At 34.9% G+C, this 18119-nt stretch overlaps 1 protein-coding gene across 3 annotated transcripts in view; it reads left to right on the top strand.

Moving 5' to 3' along the window:
- Positions 1-294: 294 nt before the first annotated feature.
- LOC127850196 (uncharacterized) overlaps positions 295-18119 on the top strand; it is a 41644-nt gene continuing 23819 nt past the window's right edge. For 2 of the 3 annotated variants that reach the window (XM_052383038.1, XM_052383036.1), the window contains exons 1-9: positions 295-436; positions 2179-2269; positions 3249-3339; positions 4513-4776; positions 6921-7032; positions 9641-10394; positions 10884-11270; positions 14153-14327; positions 16481-16597. In XM_052383038.1, the coding sequence (XP_052238998.1) occupies positions 2195-2269; positions 3249-3339; positions 4513-4776; positions 6921-7032; positions 9641-10394; positions 10884-11270; positions 14153-14327; positions 16481-16597 (1975 nt within the window). In that variant the 5' untranslated portion in view covers positions 295-436; positions 2179-2194. Of the gene's footprint in view, positions 437-522; positions 626-2178; positions 2270-3248; positions 3340-4512; positions 4777-6920; positions 7033-9640; positions 10395-10883; positions 11271-14152; positions 14328-16480; positions 16598-18119 lie in introns of those variants that run through there. The other variant, XM_052383037.1, reaches the window with a different exon arrangement.

Below are 18119 nucleotides of genomic sequence, written 5' to 3'. Positions count from 1 at the left end.
TGTTGAAAACAGGAAGTGTCATCAGCAAAAAGGTGTATTTCACTTGTTATTACAGCAAATTTCAATAACCTCAAGTTCCTCAATTACATTCATGTTCTTCTTAAATCAACGTGTGCAATTTTAGCCGATGCATAAGAAATGAAATCATGTAGATACATCCATTAGTGAATTATCAGCATTAAACCAATATCAGCTTTGCCATTAAACGAGTGAAATGTTCTGTGAATGCGTATAGAAAATATTTAATTTCAAGTGAGAAGTGTTCAAGTTACAAAGTTTTCCAATTGGTGCAGGGTAACCACGAAAATAAAACCATTCGTAATCGTAACGCCGTTCTAAAAATAGAATGAAAATTTGTCGCCATTTTAGCAATTGAAGAAATGCGCTTTTTTGTGCCTTCATTCACTTAAAACTTAATTATCATCTTCAACACTTGGTATGTATATTTGAAAATGGCCAATGTGTTTCAAAAAACTAAACTAATGAATGCATGTTTTCTTTCAATCTTCAAAACTGAAGATACAAAAATCGAACGTGTATTTTGACCTTCATTAGGGAGAATATTTAAGAAGCTCTTCAAAAGAAGAGCGTCTGCCAATTCAAACGTTTATTATGAAGTTCCAAAGTATATATCTGAATTTTCTCATAAATCGTTGTAATTGATATGTCTGGGTCGTAAATTTAATGATAAATGTATTTGGGTGTGGCCGTAAATTCTGAATTTTTCAGTCGTAAACAAAGCTAGGCTACACTGCACTTATCAATAATTTCCGTTATGACAACATAAGAAGTGCATGCACAAACGTTAACGTTTTTGGAGAGAGAATCAGAGATATGGGGCCTTTGGGGGGTTATAATGTTACCCAGCCAGAAAAATCCCAGACCGCCATGGGGATCGAACCCGGGACCTCCCGGTTCCAAATCAGGCAGACACTCTACCGCGTCGCTAGAAAAAGCTAGCTCATATAGCAAGGCAGTATAAGTTCTCCTTATACCGAACCCTGCTACATACACCCCCTCCAATTCTGAAATTCTTCCACGAATTTCCTATTGCCATGACATCTGTGGGACGTCTGACACACATGGTGGGTTTTTTACGTTGGGCGCTAATGTAACCCAGCCAGAAAAATCCCCGACCGCCATGGGGATCGAACCCGGGACCTCCCGGTTCCAAATCAGGCAGACACTCTACCGCGTCGCTATAAAAGCTAGCTCATAGAGCAAGGCAGTATAAGTTCTCCTTATACCGAACCTTGCTACATACACCCCCTCTAATTATGAAATTCTTCCACGAATTTCATATTGCCATGACATCTGTGGGACGTCTGACACACATGGTGGGTTTTTTACGTTGGGCGCCAATGTAACCCAGCCAGAAAAATCCCCGACCGCCATGGGGATCGAACCCGGGACCTCCCGGTTCCAAATCAGGCAGACACTCTACCGCGTCGCTATAAAAGCTAGCACATATAGCAAGGCAGTATAAGTTCTCCTTATACCGAACCCTGCTACAATAATACAAAAATAACTATTCCGACGTCAACTTGGGTAGTTGCAATAATCCAACTCCCAGCTATTGACCATCCGGGTCCTATGAGCTGTACGTATGTACTCTTAAAAGCTCAGAGCGTTCAAGAGACAAGAAGAACTATCAACTGGGGTAGACAAATGTGTCCAGTGCTGAACTCAAACCCATGAACAATGCCAAGGACGGTGGTGTATAAGTCTCAGTGGTGTTGTGGATGAGGTGTCCGCCTAGGGATCAGTTCATGGGTTCGCTCCCTACTGGGGAAGTGTTCTCATTATCTCCACCATAGACACCAAACAAAGTACTGGTTCTTCCCAGGCAATGGAGTGGACAGTGTCCATATCTGTATGTAATAGAACAACCACCATGATTCTGGTTAACGTCCAAAAACTAAGTCTAAATTTTAATAAGGGTGTATGAAATTAATGAATGCAACTTGATTAAATAATATACCAATGTTATTTAATCACATAATTCAATGTTAAACCCTGCACAAATTGAATAAAACAAATGAAATGTATACATCTGTCCAGAGTTTGTTTTAACGTGATTGATAGGATGTTGACCTCCTTCTATGCCTGTCCAGAAAATCTTCACCATTCAATGGCAATAAGCCGGTTTTCTATCTCCCATCCTACTTTGTATTTCAGGCACTGACAATTTATCATGCCACCAAAGGGCAGTGCAAGAAAGAAGGTGGCTGAGACCAGGTCCTCTGTTCAGGAAACTGCCTCTACCAAGGTGAGTTCCTCAAATTGGTCAATTTAGATTAAACACAGACACACTAATTTGGTGCTTACACTCAAAAATTAATTTTTTCCAGCAAGGTCCTGAAATACATGTAGCTATTTAATTGCAAAAAATGAAATGTGGGGCAAAAATTTGTCCTTTAACGTTTTATTTTGCAGATAAGGATGAACTTATCAATAAGATTATAATTATACATGTATATGAGGTTTTTACTCCATTTTTAAGCGTTATTACTTTGTTTTCCACAAATGGGATGTCTACTTCTCAAAATTTTGAGGTTGCAAAGTGATTTGATAATAATCACAAACTCACAGTGTCACAAAGTTGATTGAAGCTGAACAAGAATTTCCAATATGTAGAATTTATCATTAAATTCATTATTAGATTGCATTCAATCATCAACTGTATACGTATATATGTATGCTGTTTCTTATTTCCACAAGAGTAATAATTTTAGTATGAAAACAATGAATTTTAAGTAAAATAGTTTGTGTCTCAAAAAATAAGAAAACGTCCCAAAATTGTCATGAGCTTTGAGACATTTGTACATTTTGATACCTCGCCAGGAAACTGCACTCAGAAAACAATTTTCTGGCATACATTTTTTTCCATTCAAAGTTTTGTGCCAGAATAGCCTGTGTAGTAATCACAGGCTAAATAGGAACTTTTTTTTCTTTAAAGAAAGTCTCTTTTAAACAAAAATCTATTTAAGGTGTAAATTTAACTGTGTAAAGTGTTGTCTCTGAAAAGGCCTGATAAGCCTGTGAGGACTGCACTTTACGCTAATGCATTTAGCCCCGTTTTCTCAGAATGAGAATCATATGTGCACAGAAGGCTGGTTGTTATCTAATTGAGTTATTTCTCCAAGACTTACACGGTCATAACAAGAGTGTGTTCATGTTGTTCATTGTGTAAAATATCTGCCAGTTCTTATTAGTCAAATAAGTGATATATCTCATGTCAAATCCAGATTTCTAGATCCCTTGGGACAAAAGCTAGCAGTTCTGCAGTAGAAGGAGAAATAAGAGATGTTATGCAGAATGAAGAAGTCCAAGGCACAGGTGCATATGAACTAACAAATTATTGTATCGTTTTATGATACACAGCATCAGGATTTACTTCAAAACTAGTTATTGTGTCAGAATTTTAAAACAGACACAAATAAAAACAGTTCAGAGCAGTTTTTTTCTTGAAGATACTCTTTTTATTCTGTGTTTCGATTATCAGAAAACAATGAAGTGTCATATATCTTGTAATATAGTAAGTTAACTATTTTCTTTTTTATTTTTAATGACATTTTTGTTGAATTCAATATGAAGTCATAATATGAACAGGGAAAATTTAATACACTACATTTGTAATTCAAGGCAATATGAGCAAATAACTTTTAGCCAAAACAATGTTTGCAATAAGAACCAAGCTCTGAACAAATAGATCCTGATGCACGTCCTTAGGGTGTCTAATAGATCCTTATTCACTTCCTTAGGGTGTCTAATAGATCCTAATGCACTTCCTTAGGGTGTCTTCCCAGATTAGCCTTTGTAGTCTACTAGTCTGATTGCAGGATAATTTCTGCACATGCATGAAGCCCAGTATATTTAAAGCGCAGCTTTTATGCATATTTTATTCATAATCCAAAAATAATACTACCTTTTTCAAATGATCAATATGTGGAGGGTATGGTACTTAAGAATGTTAGTGTTGTGATCCATTCTGAACTAATATACATTGTAACTTCAGAAGCACTTAAAAATAGCATGTATATATTGTCCTCTTAGAAAGTGATGTAGAGAGATTTTTATGCCCTTGTATTGAACGATCAGGGTATATTGTTTTTGGCCTGTCTGTCATTGTATGTGTGTGTCTGTCCCAAAACTTTAACCTTGGTCATAACTTTTGCAATATTGAAGATAGCAACTTGATATTTGGCATGCATGTGCATCTCATGGAGCTGCACATTTTGCGTGGTGAAAGGTCAAGGTCATCCTTCAAGGTCAAAGGTAAAATGTATGGCTTCAAAGCAGGGCAGTAGGGGGCATTGTGTTTTACAAACACAGCTCTTGTTTCTTTAAAATTTAATTACAGCAAATTGTTTCATTCATGCTGTATAATTCTGTTACAGTTTATAGCTTACAAATATGTTTTGATATTTATATACATGTACCATGAAAAGTAACTAATTTACTGACAGATAAATTAAACTAAGTGAACTGAAAACATTGTTTCCAATTCAGAAAACGTAATTTCAAGCCCTAAGAATTCCAACAAACGACAGTCAACTAGCATTTCAGAGACTCGGGTCATTAAAATGCCACGAATATTGAAATCTCCGCCAACTGTTGGGGAAACTCGTTTGTCCATGTCTAAGAAACTTGCTGAAGAAGTAAGTAAGGAAGACGTCACATCACCCAGACGCAGTGCAAGAGCAGTGGTTCCAAACAGCCGTTACAAGGATATGGTGGACCCTACAACAAAGGCAGTTGGAAAACAGATGCCAGGTATTGAAATTAAGGTGGAAACGATGTACTGGTATATGATGACAGAAGAGTTTTGAGTAGTATATCGTAATATACAGTATTTAAGTATATTCGGTATGAGATCACATTCTTAAAGGGACTGTCAACCACGACGACGAAGAAAAACATAGTTGTAAAATACCGTATTATAATACAATTATTAGTTTATTTTGATTACAATATAACGACTGGTATATTACATTACTTGAAAAAACATTCATATTTTCAGTATATTCGGTAATAAAATTTTGCGATGTGAAATCAAAAGTACATCGCGAAAATAGTTGACATAACGATATACACACTATAAATAACGCAAGAAGATTGATAATTTTATATATAAAATATATACAATTCACTATGCATGCACAATTTGCATTCCTGGGTTTACCACGTGACGATGATGATCAATATACTGGCGTTATTTATAGTTAACTGGTAGTTACCTGGTAGACATACCCAGTAAAACTTATTACCGAATATACTGAAAATACGACAACTTAACAACCTTTTTCAAGCAATGTAATATACCAGTCGTGATATTTAATCAAATATAAATTAATAATTGTAAAAAATACGGTATTTTACAACTTTTCTTTTCTTCATCATCGTGGTTGACAGTCCCTTTAAAAGTGCAACTTTGTATTTGTTTAACAAAAAAAACAACTATTAAGAAAAAAAAATATGTATAAAACAAATTATAAATGATTACATTTAATTTGAAAGTGCACATATTTTAACACAAATACATGTACAAATTTAAATAAACTACACATGTAATTAGACCAGTTATGGAAACTTCCAAGTATTGAATTGTCAAAGCACTGAATACATCATATAGTCCAACCCCTCTCTTAATAATGTCACTTTAATAAGCACTTTTTAATTTGCAATTGAAAATGAAAATCCAATTACTGGCAATAGTTTAATTGGTTTTATTCTATTTATTTAAGCCCGATTGCATTGAAAGCGCAGGTTATTAAAACACTCAAGTATTTTTCCTGGGCTAAGATCAAGTACTTTGTGTCTTTTTGGATTTTTGGACACAATGGGGATGGAACCTGTGACCTCTTGGTTGCTAGGCAGACACCTTATCCATAAAAACACGCCAACCTTAATATATGACAATAAACTTAAGCTTGTTATGTGATTCACAACCTGTTCACATACCTTGTATTGGCAAAGATCTCTGCGGAAGGAAATTGAAGAAAAAACAACCTCTTTATGTGTATAATAAACAGTTACATTATAACAAGTTGTATAAAGTTAAAGTTATTGCAATTGCCTGTTATTCGGAAACCATATGTCAGGTTGCAAAGAAATGCTGTAAAAGGAAAATATTGTTTGAGGGAGATGACTTTTGTTTGGGGTTCTGTACTGGAGTGTTTGTGCTTATTTGTACATAAGTGCTCTGTTAGACTGCAACAATAATGTGCAAATCGTATAAATTGATTAATAACTGTCAGATTAAGTTAACACCTCTGTATGTATTTTCTAGAGGATCAGTCAACTTTGGTCTCTTGAACATCAAGATCTCCATTCACTTTTACATTTATGTCAATGTTAGTAATTCTATAACCATTAATTTACTTTTTTTATTAATTGCCCGCATCTAGATTATGATAGACAGGTTGCAAAAAACCTGTATGAATTTATGTCCGTGTAAATCCAATATGCTTCATTTAAATGTGGTTTCAATAAAAAGGGGATTGGTTTTGGCTCTCATTTTTTCTCTAAACCATTTCTCACATGTTTAACGGAAAAACAAAAATGGTGGCGCCCATCACACTGCTTGTTTATTTTTGATTGTAAGGCATTATTGAATATAGATGTACACAAGAAACTCAGTTTGTATCCAGGTATTGATAGGAAGGGTTTATATATTCTTGTATTGGTAAATGACGTAATGTCAACACAACATAACAATATAACATATGAGCACTGAAGTATAACAGGTCTGTTAATAACACTGCTTTGTGACATGGACCTTGTCATCCGCTTTATAGTGGACTTACAGTAGCAATGATACAATTGCCAGAAATAAAATGAAATAAATTGTTGAATATTGTTTACAATTTGACTTATTCATACAAAACAAGTGTTATATTTATAAATATTTCATCCAGGATCCAAGAAGCGAAATGGTGTACAGCACATGAAAGGATTGGGGTCTGTTATGTACACAGCCAGCAAGATACAGGGGCCTGACAGTCACATACTGGAAACTGTCAATCAGAAGTAAGGCATTAAAAACGGACATTTACTGATGCAGAAGCTGTAATCTCAAAGTAAAATCACAAAAGTATTGTTTTTCCCCTATTACTGAGGGTGTCACAGGAGTGGAATAATCTTGGCACACATGTTAACCATCTCCCACTCAGAAGTAGGGCTGTAACGATACATTCCAATATTCGAATTGCTCGAATACGGCTGTGGACGAATCGTATTTATTATTGGCCACCTCCTGAAAGGAATATTTGACGAATAGAAACAACGTGGTTTCGAATTTGAAAGTTTGATCATCTCATCTTACCTTACAAATGAAGGTTCATACAATAAACCCCTATATTTAAATATTCCTCTCCTTATTCCGGCGTTTTTCATCATGTTTATCCCACCCACTATGTTGTACAGTGAGATTATCAACAAAAAAGGAGGGCACCGGTGGAATATTTGAGTTGTGGTCAGTATTTATGGAGTAATGAAAACTATTTCTTATTCAATACTTTTTCTATTGTCTCACTGTTTTTATTCAATATATCAAATATATATATGTCTGATAGGTGACATTGAAATATCATCACACCACCTATCTGGCATATGCTCATTAAAAAAATGTGAATGGATACTGTCACTCATGTGTCAACTGTTGACTCTTAATTGTTCAACTCAAGGATTTTATTAGTACTAGTCATGTTTTCAAAACTGTGTTCAAAGTTTAAGCAGTTCTAGTCAGTGTTTTGTGATTTCAAAGTGTTATATTTCATATTTTCTGTATGCACTTATACTCAATTAATCAAATTGACAAATACTCATAGTTTCATACTATATAATGTCATGTCAAGTTGTCAATATAACTTTTGTTCATTGAAATTCATATTCGCGAATAAATATTCGTATTCGCCACCCTGTATTCGTGATACATATTGTATTCGTCACCTAGTGTATTCATTACAGCCCTACTCAGAAGCAAAGTAAAAATGAATGTGTGCAATCAGCATAGAACCAGAATAGCCTCCGAGTAGCTCGCAGTCTGGTCAGGTTTTATGCTGTTTGCTGCTCATCAGTATCTAAGGGTTGGAATTGAAGCCTTTAAAACTTGAATCTAGTAAGAAAGGTGTTTAATTTAATTAATTTTTTTAAGGGACTACAAATTCGTAAAAATTCATACATGTGCATCAAAGTGGTAAAGGGTTAACCCAGGGGCACCTTGTATATGAGCATTACTCTGTAAAAATGGGGCTTAATGCATGTGTCCATAGTGTGATCCCAGATTAGCCTGTTCAGTCTGCACAGGCTCATCAGGACGACTCTTTGAAGATAAGAGACTTCCTTTAAAACAAAAAATACAGTAAAAGCATTTATTTTATGCTTTCCGGTGGTTTAAAGAGAAATATCAGTGAATAAAACTGATAATTTCACTGTTTCAAACAGTGAAAATTATCAGTGAAAATTATCGATAATTTTCACTGTTTACTGTTAAATGACGTCATTTTTTAACGAAATGACGTAATTATCCCAGCGAAATTCTTTAGTTAAACTCTTTAACAATGTATATAAACGGTGACATAAAGCATAAAATAAAAAGAAAATTTGTTGGTTTCGGTGGAATATCGATTTTAATTCACTCGTGATCATAGAAAATATTTTTTTTCACTCGTAACTTTCTATGATCACTCGTGAATTAAAATCGATAATCCACCGAATCCAACAAATATCCTCTATATCATCCATTTCTAACTCTTTTGTGAATATTTATTTTGATTGTTATGTAAACAAATGGTGTATGCTGTTCATATGGATTCGGCTGTTAGGTTTTAAGTTTCAAGCTCATGTTGGGCAAGAAGTGCTCAAGGGTAAAATGAGCTATTTTGATCAGTCTGTGTCCGGCAATGTGTGTTGTGTGTCATCAACTTATAGTTTCTTACCTCCATAGAGGCAACATGTTTCACTTAATATTGATGAAACTTGGTCAGAATTTTCACCTTGACAATATCTGGGCTATGTATGAATCTGGGATAGTTGTGTCCAAAGAATAGGTCACCATGTGAAATCTAAAAAAAAAATCTTGTTACCGCTGGAGCATCCACATTAAGGTCTCTATCTAAATGAAACTTTAATATAATCAAAATAATTGTGTTGCAAATATTTGAGCAGTGAAGTGAAGGTCACCAAGTCATGTCTAAAATAATTAGTGTAAGTGAATCTCAGGTGAGCCCTTTAGGGCTTATCATTCTCTTCATAATGCAAAATATGACATTTTTTGTACTACATGTATGCTGGACAACTGCTCGGTTTTCTTATCAAAGTTTATTACAAGAACAATTATTTATTTATGCATCTATATATTTAATTACCTCAAATACCTTTTTTACCGGTACATTTGAGCCTAGGTCAGGGAAAACTTGGGTAAATGCATGTGTTGAGAGTGTCATCTTAGATAAGCCTGTGCAGTTTGCACAGGCAGTGCTTACTCTACCAGTTGCCAAATTAGCCAATGCCTACAAATTCACCTACTTGACTTAAGAAACTGTCAGGCTATCAGGGACAACAATGTACGCACATGCATTAAGTCCAGCTTTCCCTGAACAAGGCTCATCTGTAGTTGTTTTTCTCTCAATTTAAGGTCGCCAGTCTGTGAGATACTTGAAGAAGTAGTTACTGAGGAAACAAATATTGATCAAGATGCTCAGACACAGCTCATGGAACAATCAGAAAATATGGTGCAATTTAACCCCTCGGAATCCGAGCAATTACAAACAGATTTTGTACTAAAAGGAACACGTTCTGCTCTAGTTCAGCCTAAGAAAATCATAGAGAGCATTGAATCTGGGCAGTTTGATGGTCAGGGGCGAACAACAAGAAAAGGGTTACAACACACTATAACTGTGAAACAAGTAGCTTCTCTGGAATCCATGAAACCCATTCCGTCAAGAAGTGCTGCAACTGATAGTGCTGAGGACTTTGTTATGCCATCTGAGGAGAATGAGGATCTTCTAAAAGTTAGCAAACATGCAGGTAAAGAAATAGTATATCAGCAAGTTAACAAGAAAGGCACGACCATCATTACCATTTCAAAAGATGAGAAACTTGTTCAGAAAAGAGTAGCACCTGTTTTACATTCTTCATTAGATAAAAGAGCTGAAAGTAAAATTTTCATTGGAAGGTGTCAGGAAGAGTTTGTTCCTAAACCATCAATTGTTTCTGAGAAAACTTTGGTTGTTTCACCATCCCAATCCCCCACAGTCCCTATTAAGCAGGACACAGTTGTCAATGCAGCTGTCAGGAGGAAAACCCCAGCTATTTTGTCTGCAAAGATCATAACCAGGGGCAAGCCAGCTGATTGCAGTGTCAGCAACTCAAACCACAGGGCCATTCAGGTATGTGTTAATAAAAAGAGTCATCCCAGATTAGCATATGCAGTCATCACAACACATTTTTCGTTTAAAGCCTGCGAAACATTAATTACAAAACCTCTCATACAATTGTAAATAAAATTAATATTAAGCCTTTTGTTTGCTAGTTGACCAAAAGATAGTACTTCAATTTTTTTTTATTGTTTTCATATTTCAACTTAAGTAAACCATTGCATTTTAAAGTGGCTATACATTCCAAACATGAATTGAACTAATTGTTTGATAGCTGTTTAAAAATTTTACAATTAATTCTGAGCTAACTCCACAATTATCTTGTGTGCCATTGAATAATTTCTTACATGTTACAGCTTTTTGTGATTTAATCTATTATAAAGCCACCTAAAGTAGCTTAACCAATTAAAACACCTGCTGCAAAATCAGATCACTTGTTTCTAGTCTCAAAAAGCATTTGTTGCTTTGCAATAGTATAAGAAGTATGTTTTCTGTTAAAAGGTTATACGAGTTGAAAACATAAAGAAAGATGAGACATTAAAGAAGTCAGTGGGACTTCACAAAGACCAAGAAGCTGCCATACCAAACAGTGATGCAGTTCATTTTGTGAATTCCTCGAAATCTGTCACAAATCCTGCCGCAAGCACTGGACAAATTACAGAATCTGAACAAACCGCAACCACACCAAGTGAATTAGCATGTAACGAAACGCAATTGCAGGAGTCCACGGAACAAGCACCACCATTACCAAGCGAATCAGAGCCAGACCAAGTCCAAATGCTAGATTCCAGCGTATCCAAGGTGGGAGTGGAAGATGGAGATGCTGTCATTCCGGAGTCTCAGACTCGCCTCCAGCCCATACAGACTGACGTGAGCTCTCTCTGTGAGGTATGTTGAAGCCTAGCTCTGGGAAAATAGGATGTAATGCTTTTGGTAAAGTAATCCCAGATTATCGCGCAGTCCACACATGCTCATTAGTGATGACACTTTCCAGTTTTGTAGAATATTTCGTTTAAATGAAGGCTCTTCTAAGAAAAAATCAAGTTTAAGCAGAAATTTGGTCATTTGTATATTTAAAATAGTTTTGTTATACCTGATATGATTTAATCTTACTTGACCTAAAATGATATAATGTCCACCATATTATTCAACTTTGTAAGAAGTTTTGACAGACCATTCCTAAGGCACCCATTCAGCGATTTTTTTTCCCATTTGGGAAAAGTACTGGTACCAGCCCAATCGGGAAATAGTGCATGAAAAAACCCTGAAATTGGGAAAATTTGCGTCATGAAATCTTCATATTGGGTAATTGGTGTATTTGATTTTTTGCTCCCAAATACTTTGAAATTTAAATTGATCACTACATGTTGTCAAGTTGTCAATATTATATTTACTTAGGTTGAAGCCATAGAGCTGCATTGGGAAACTTACTAGATTGGGAATTTTTTTGACAGCTATTGGGAAATTTGTAGTTTTTTTCCTTATTGGGAAAGTGCCATTTACTGGTACTTTATAAAGAAGGAAAATAAACGCTACCATTACATATAATATGACTTGAGCATGACCTATTATAATAATATTTGGATGAATTTTAATTAGCAATACTGCATTAAGAGGTGATTAAGTGTTTATCAAATACAAAGTTTTGTCTTATTTATTTTCATTGTGACCTTGATGTTTACATATACCGGTAATCACGAATGACTAACAAACCCTCATTAAAAGTAATGATGACAAGCAAATTCGTTGAATTGATATCCCCCGCCAATATGCTTTTGGACACAAAAGTGTTATATTTGACACTCAAAAAAGCATTTTTTTCAAGATACAAAGGGCCATAACTCCGTAATTAACAGATGGTGTACAATGCCATTTGGCGTGCATCATCCTGTTATCCATATATATACTCATACCAAGTTTTAATGAAATCAGCTAAAGCACTTCCAAGATATGGCTCCAGACACACACAGAAAGCATTTTTTCAAGATAAAAAGGGCCATAACTCCGTGATTAACAGATGGTGTACAATGCCATTTGGCGTGCATCATCCTGTTATCCATATATATACTCATACCAAGTTTGAATGAAATCCACGAAAGCACTTCCAAGATATGGCTCCGGACAGAAAAACGGAAGGACGGACAACGCCAAAACAATATCCCTCCGCCTATGGCAGGGGATAACAAGCCAGGGATAAAAATAAGAGGTTGCCTGTCGGCCAGGGGCAAATAGAGCTAGACCTGGGCAAAGCAATTTCAAAATTTGGTAGTCCCATCAGGCAACTAATTTTTAGCTCGGCTGTTTTCGGAGAAAACCCGAGGTATTGTCATAGCCAGCTCGCCGTCCGCGTTGTGCTAAAACCATAACATTTTGTTAAGGTTTTGAACATTGGCTCTTAAATCAAAGTGCTTCAACCTAAAACTTTGAAACTTCATATGTAGCTGCACCTTGATGAGTTCTACATGCCACACCCATTTTTGGGTCTCTAGGTCAAAGGTCAAGGTCACTGTGACCTCTAAAAAAAAAGTTCTGACAAGCTTTCTTTTATTCATTATTCAAAACTGCACCCACAGCCGAGCGTGGCACCCATTATGCAGTGCTCTTGTTTTAGAGAAGTGTTAAATATGTCACACGTTTTATCTGTTAAAAAACAACAATCAAGCTCATAAAAGGGGCACACTGCTAGGAGACATGCCCGCAACGCTATATTGTTGTCTTAATTTGTTTTCTTAAAAGTGAGTTTTATGTAAATTTAAAGTGTACTTGGTTCTTGGCATTGTTTTATTTTCACGAGCAACCAAAATTCCAAAGAAAGTTACACATCTGGGCAATCTACTGTGAAAAGTGATAAACCCTTTCTCCATCAGAAGTGAAAATGGCTATGTGCAAACAGCATTAAACCAGAACAGCCTGCGAGTAATTTACATTCTGTTTAGGTTTTGATGCTATTTGCTGTTATCAGTATCTAAAGGCTGGAAATAAAGCCTTTAAATCTTGAATCTAGTAAGAAAGGTCTTTAATCAAATTTAACTTTCCAAGAATCTTCTAATGCATCAAAATACGTAATTACTCAAAGTTTTCGGACACTTTAGTTTTGGGACACCCCCGTTTTAGCAAAAATAATTATTTTTCTTGACTCTATATTTTGGACATACGGGTTTTCGCCCATAATTAATGATTCCAATTTTTTGTGCAGTATATATAACAGCGTTCTTTAACAAGATTACTGCCCTGTTTTCGCTTGTCTGGGACCCGTCAATCATGGTGTTTTACAACCGGATTAAGGTCATAAAACCTGACAAAGAATGCCCTGAGGGCGATAGACCATAACAATTGCATTATTGGGTAAATTACCACGTATACTGGTAATAAAAAATGGTTTCACCCAATAGCAATTGAAATGATATCGTATTTTGGGAGCAGTATGGTTGGTTTTGTGTAATGTTTTATATACCATTTCAAGTGAGAGATAGCAAATAAGTGAAGTTGTTTTTTATTTAAAGCAGAGAAAGGAGATTACAACACAATACAATTATTTCACATTAATTAATTGGTTTTATTTCAATGTAATAATTGACAAACAAGCATAACATATATGTCTCTTAATTTTTGGACACTCATACTTTTTGAATATTTTTTGTAAATTTTCGGACACAAATTTTATTTTTTATTTTTAAGTGTTCGAAAACTTAGAGTCATTACGGTATCTTAGTTGTAAAGGGTTAATATCACATCAAGCCCTGAGTTACAGTTCTTGGTATATCTTTCAGGTCGTGGAGTTCAAGGGTAAGCTGACCTCTAGGATGACCCCCAAGCCATCCAAGTCAGTGGTGGAGTTTGTGATGCTGAATGACCAGATCATCCGTATCAGCAAGCCAGCTGTGAACAAGTTTGGACGTATTGACCACTCACAGAAGACCGGGGCTGGGGACGGGGCAGTCACTTGTATGTATGGTTGGGGTCTTTTCCATAACTCTTTACAACTCAGATGCCGTTTTTGACGCATTTGTACTCAATTAAAAATTCAAATAAAATTAAACACCTTTTTTTAATAGATTCAAGTTCTAAATACTTCATTTTTATCTTAAAGATACTTTTAGTAGCAAACTGCATATAACCTGAACAGAGTGTGAGTTGTATAAAGCAATTTTACTTTCTTGTGAGCAGGAAAGAGTTTACTTATGCATGTTGCTTTGTTTACAACTTTTGAAAGAGTTTTTGTGTTTGTTTTTCAGAAACACATCCAAAAATGTTAGAAGAAGACCATTATTGCTATTGAATTGTCTTATTTAAATTAAAAAGTCACATGTTGTTTTATTTCACAATGAAAACAATCTCTAAAAAATTTAGACATATGGTATTTTGATTTATTAAGGTAGCGCACCTCTAATGGGCACATATCCAAATATAATTTAATTAATTATTTTCCTAATCAGCATCATTTCACTGAACTACATGCAAATTTGTAGGTAGGCTTTCCATGCTTTAAAAAAAAAAAAAAAACGATTTTTTCAAAACCATTATCCAGTTTATTTTCTCCCCTGGGGTATATAAAAGTTCCATAATTCATTCAAATTTCTAAATATGGGCATGCAGTTGGTGTGTACAGATGCAGTAAAGGTGTTTAAAGTTTAAACAAGATGAGATAAGTATTCTTTTACAAACATTTATTTTTTACAAATTTTTATCTATGGAATATCGCAATTAAATGTAAGTGATTTCAGCCAAGTAAAAATTGGGTCGGTTAAAAACAAAGTGTCATAAAATTCAAAATACAATGTAGTATCATTTAAGTTATATTTTAAACTTAGTTTTTATAGAAACACTATTTACAGTAAAAATACCAAGAAATAGACAGATTTACCGTTTACATTTTGAAATAAAAATAAAAATTCAACAGGCATCATTCGTATTTTCAGCAGTAAATTACCCAATTTAGCCATAACGTTGTTTTAATTTTAAAAATTGAAGGATGTGCATACAATTTTCAACATATTTAACAATAAACATAGCTTATATGCTATATTAAATCAAATTATGTTAAAAAAGAAATAAAACGCGTCGCAAAAAGTATGCGATGTCAGCAGGATTCGAACCTGCACGGAAAGATCCCAAAAGATTTCTAGTCCATCGCCTTAACCATGGCCACGACAACTTCACATCAGTACAACCTTAAATTAGATATCCATAAGTAAACAGGTAAAAAGGCTCGTAGATCTTTGAAGAAATGGCGAAATCGTATTTTTCAGATGATAATTGGATCAAAGTCAATATTTATAGTGAAAATAATGTATTCTAAATGAATTAGGTAAACATATATCAAAATTCGAAGTTTGAAAAAAATAAAATGCATCTCCCGAAAATAACCGATCATTGAAGATCGGCAACGATCGTAAAATAAATCGCGGGAAATCATAAGAGGTGTGCTACCTTAAGTGAGTCCTTATAAAAATAATGAAAATGCAGATATGATGTAGGACACCATTTGGGAAAGGGGCCCGGACCTTCGGTATTCGAAAAAATCACGGTGATTTTACTAACATTGGGAAATTAGTGTTGTTGTTGTGCTTACAAATTCTTCTTTATTGAAAATGAAAGTGTTTTCAATATTGTATTTACTAATTTTCAACTTATAGAAGTGGAATGGGAGATGATTTAAATATTTAGATCTATAAAACTTTGTATATATTTTTTTGTGAAACTTCAATTGAAAATTTTTTGGTCCCACTTAGGAAAAATATTTTAAAAAATAATAAATTTGGAACAATGCAGAATACTGGCCCCTAATTTAAACAAAAAATCCATTGCTGTGTTGGCTATAAAGTCAAAGTTTTGCAGTCTCATAAGTGGATAGCTTAGTTCATGACCAGTCTGTGCAAATGCACAGGATAGTCTGGAACTACGCTGGCCCCATATACCATAAGACCCATTTATGCATGATGAGGGCCATATTCTTACATGTCAAGGTGTAATAGCAGGTCTAGTATGTGTATTTAGTCCAGGGACAAACACTCAGACGCCAGTAAGCAGCCCTTATGCTGGGGCAATGGTTGAGCCGGACTGTTAGATCCATACTGTTACATATTGTATATTTTCAGGTCCAGGTGACATTGGTACAATTATAGCTGGTCTGGATGATGTTCTTACTCCAGTGTCTAAGGTTCAGGACCCAGAGAGCAGCAATCCAGAGGGCAAGGACATGAATAAGGCTGCCAGTAGGAGTCTTTTTGGTATCTTTTGATGAAATATGTCTTGTTTTGGAAAACATGGGTATGTTGCATGTGGGTAAATTGTCTGTCCAGATTAGCCTGTCAGGGCTCGAAATTAACACTCGCACACTCGCAAAATGTGAGTGAAAAATACCGATTGCGAGTTTAGATTTAAGCCACTAGTAATTTTTTGCGAGTAAGGAAATAGTGAAAAAAAAACACAGTAATATTGCTAAATGCGTTTGACGTCCTAAAGCTAAACCGTAGGTCATAGAACGTCCTAATACCCGTATGCGGAAGCGCGCACCTTGTATGTAGACGGGTATACTTATAGTACAGATACGAGGATGGTATTGGTACAAAGAACGTGAAACAGTCGACTAATTCACACGTGTTCATTGAACTTGAACAGACATGGCGTCGAAGAGAAAAATAACTAGTTTCTTTTTGCCCACAGACGGAAATAACAATACGAAAGATAAAGCAAAGTTAACTGTTGAATTAAAAAAACGATATTTAATTATGTTTCCAGCAAAATTTGCGAGAATGTTTTTGATTTTGCGAGTTGGAATTAAAGCTGCTTGCAATGTTTTGCAAGTAGAAAAAAAAGTTAAATTCGAGCCCTGCCTGTGCAGCCAGCAAATGATCCAATATTATCACTAGAATGGTCTGACTGGTACCTTTTCAGATCTTAGAATTTTTTTAAAGGAACTATCTTTTTTAAAGAAAATACATTATAGATTGTAAAAAAACACACAAGAAAACAAGGGCAGTGTTAACAATCTTTATTTTACAGATATTTGTAAATGGACTTTCACAGATTTAGACATTTTTATGCCCCTGGATCGAAAGATCGGGGGTATATTGTTTTTGGCCGGTCTGTCTGTCATTCATTCATTGTGTGTGTCCCAAAACTTTAACCTTGGTTCAAGTTTTGCATTAACTTTTGCATTATTAAAATAAGCAACTTGATATTTCATTATTTGGCATGCATGTGTATCTCATGGAGCTGCACATTTTGAGTGGTGAAAGGTAAAGGTCAATGTCATCCTTTAAGGTCAAAGGTCAAATATATGGCTTCAAAGCGGCGTAATAGAGGGTATTGTGTTTCTGACAATTACATCTCTTGTTTGAAGTATGTTAATAAATAACTTAAATTTATCTATTATAATATCAAGAAAAGAATATAAGAGAGAAAAACAATCCAGGGTGGGGCTAGCACCTACACCACACTGCAATTCAGATTGTTTTATAGTTGCATGCATTTTTTACTTGATATCAGTAGGGCAAGTGTTCCAACTAATTCAACACAAACAGCATAATTTTTTTTAATTATTTTTTTTTATAGTTTCCGCAATTTAAAATTACAATTTGTTAATGTCTAAACTGTATTTTCAGTATCAATCTACCACATTAATGTTATTTTGCTCCCTGATTGACATTGTTTGTTTATTATTTAAATCTGTGACCAAAGTGGTCTTATATTGTATCCTTCTATCATGCCAAGTGTTAGACTAAGAAATTCTGT

Source organism: Dreissena polymorpha, chromosome 11, assembly GCF_020536995.1.
Source record: "Dreissena polymorpha isolate Duluth1 chromosome 11, UMN_Dpol_1.0, whole genome shotgun sequence".
NCBI classification, from domain to species: Eukaryota; Metazoa; Mollusca; class Bivalvia; order Myida; family Dreissenidae; genus Dreissena; species Dreissena polymorpha.
Note: the sequence above shows the minus strand (reverse complement) of the source record. Positions and strands in the feature narration are given on the sequence as shown.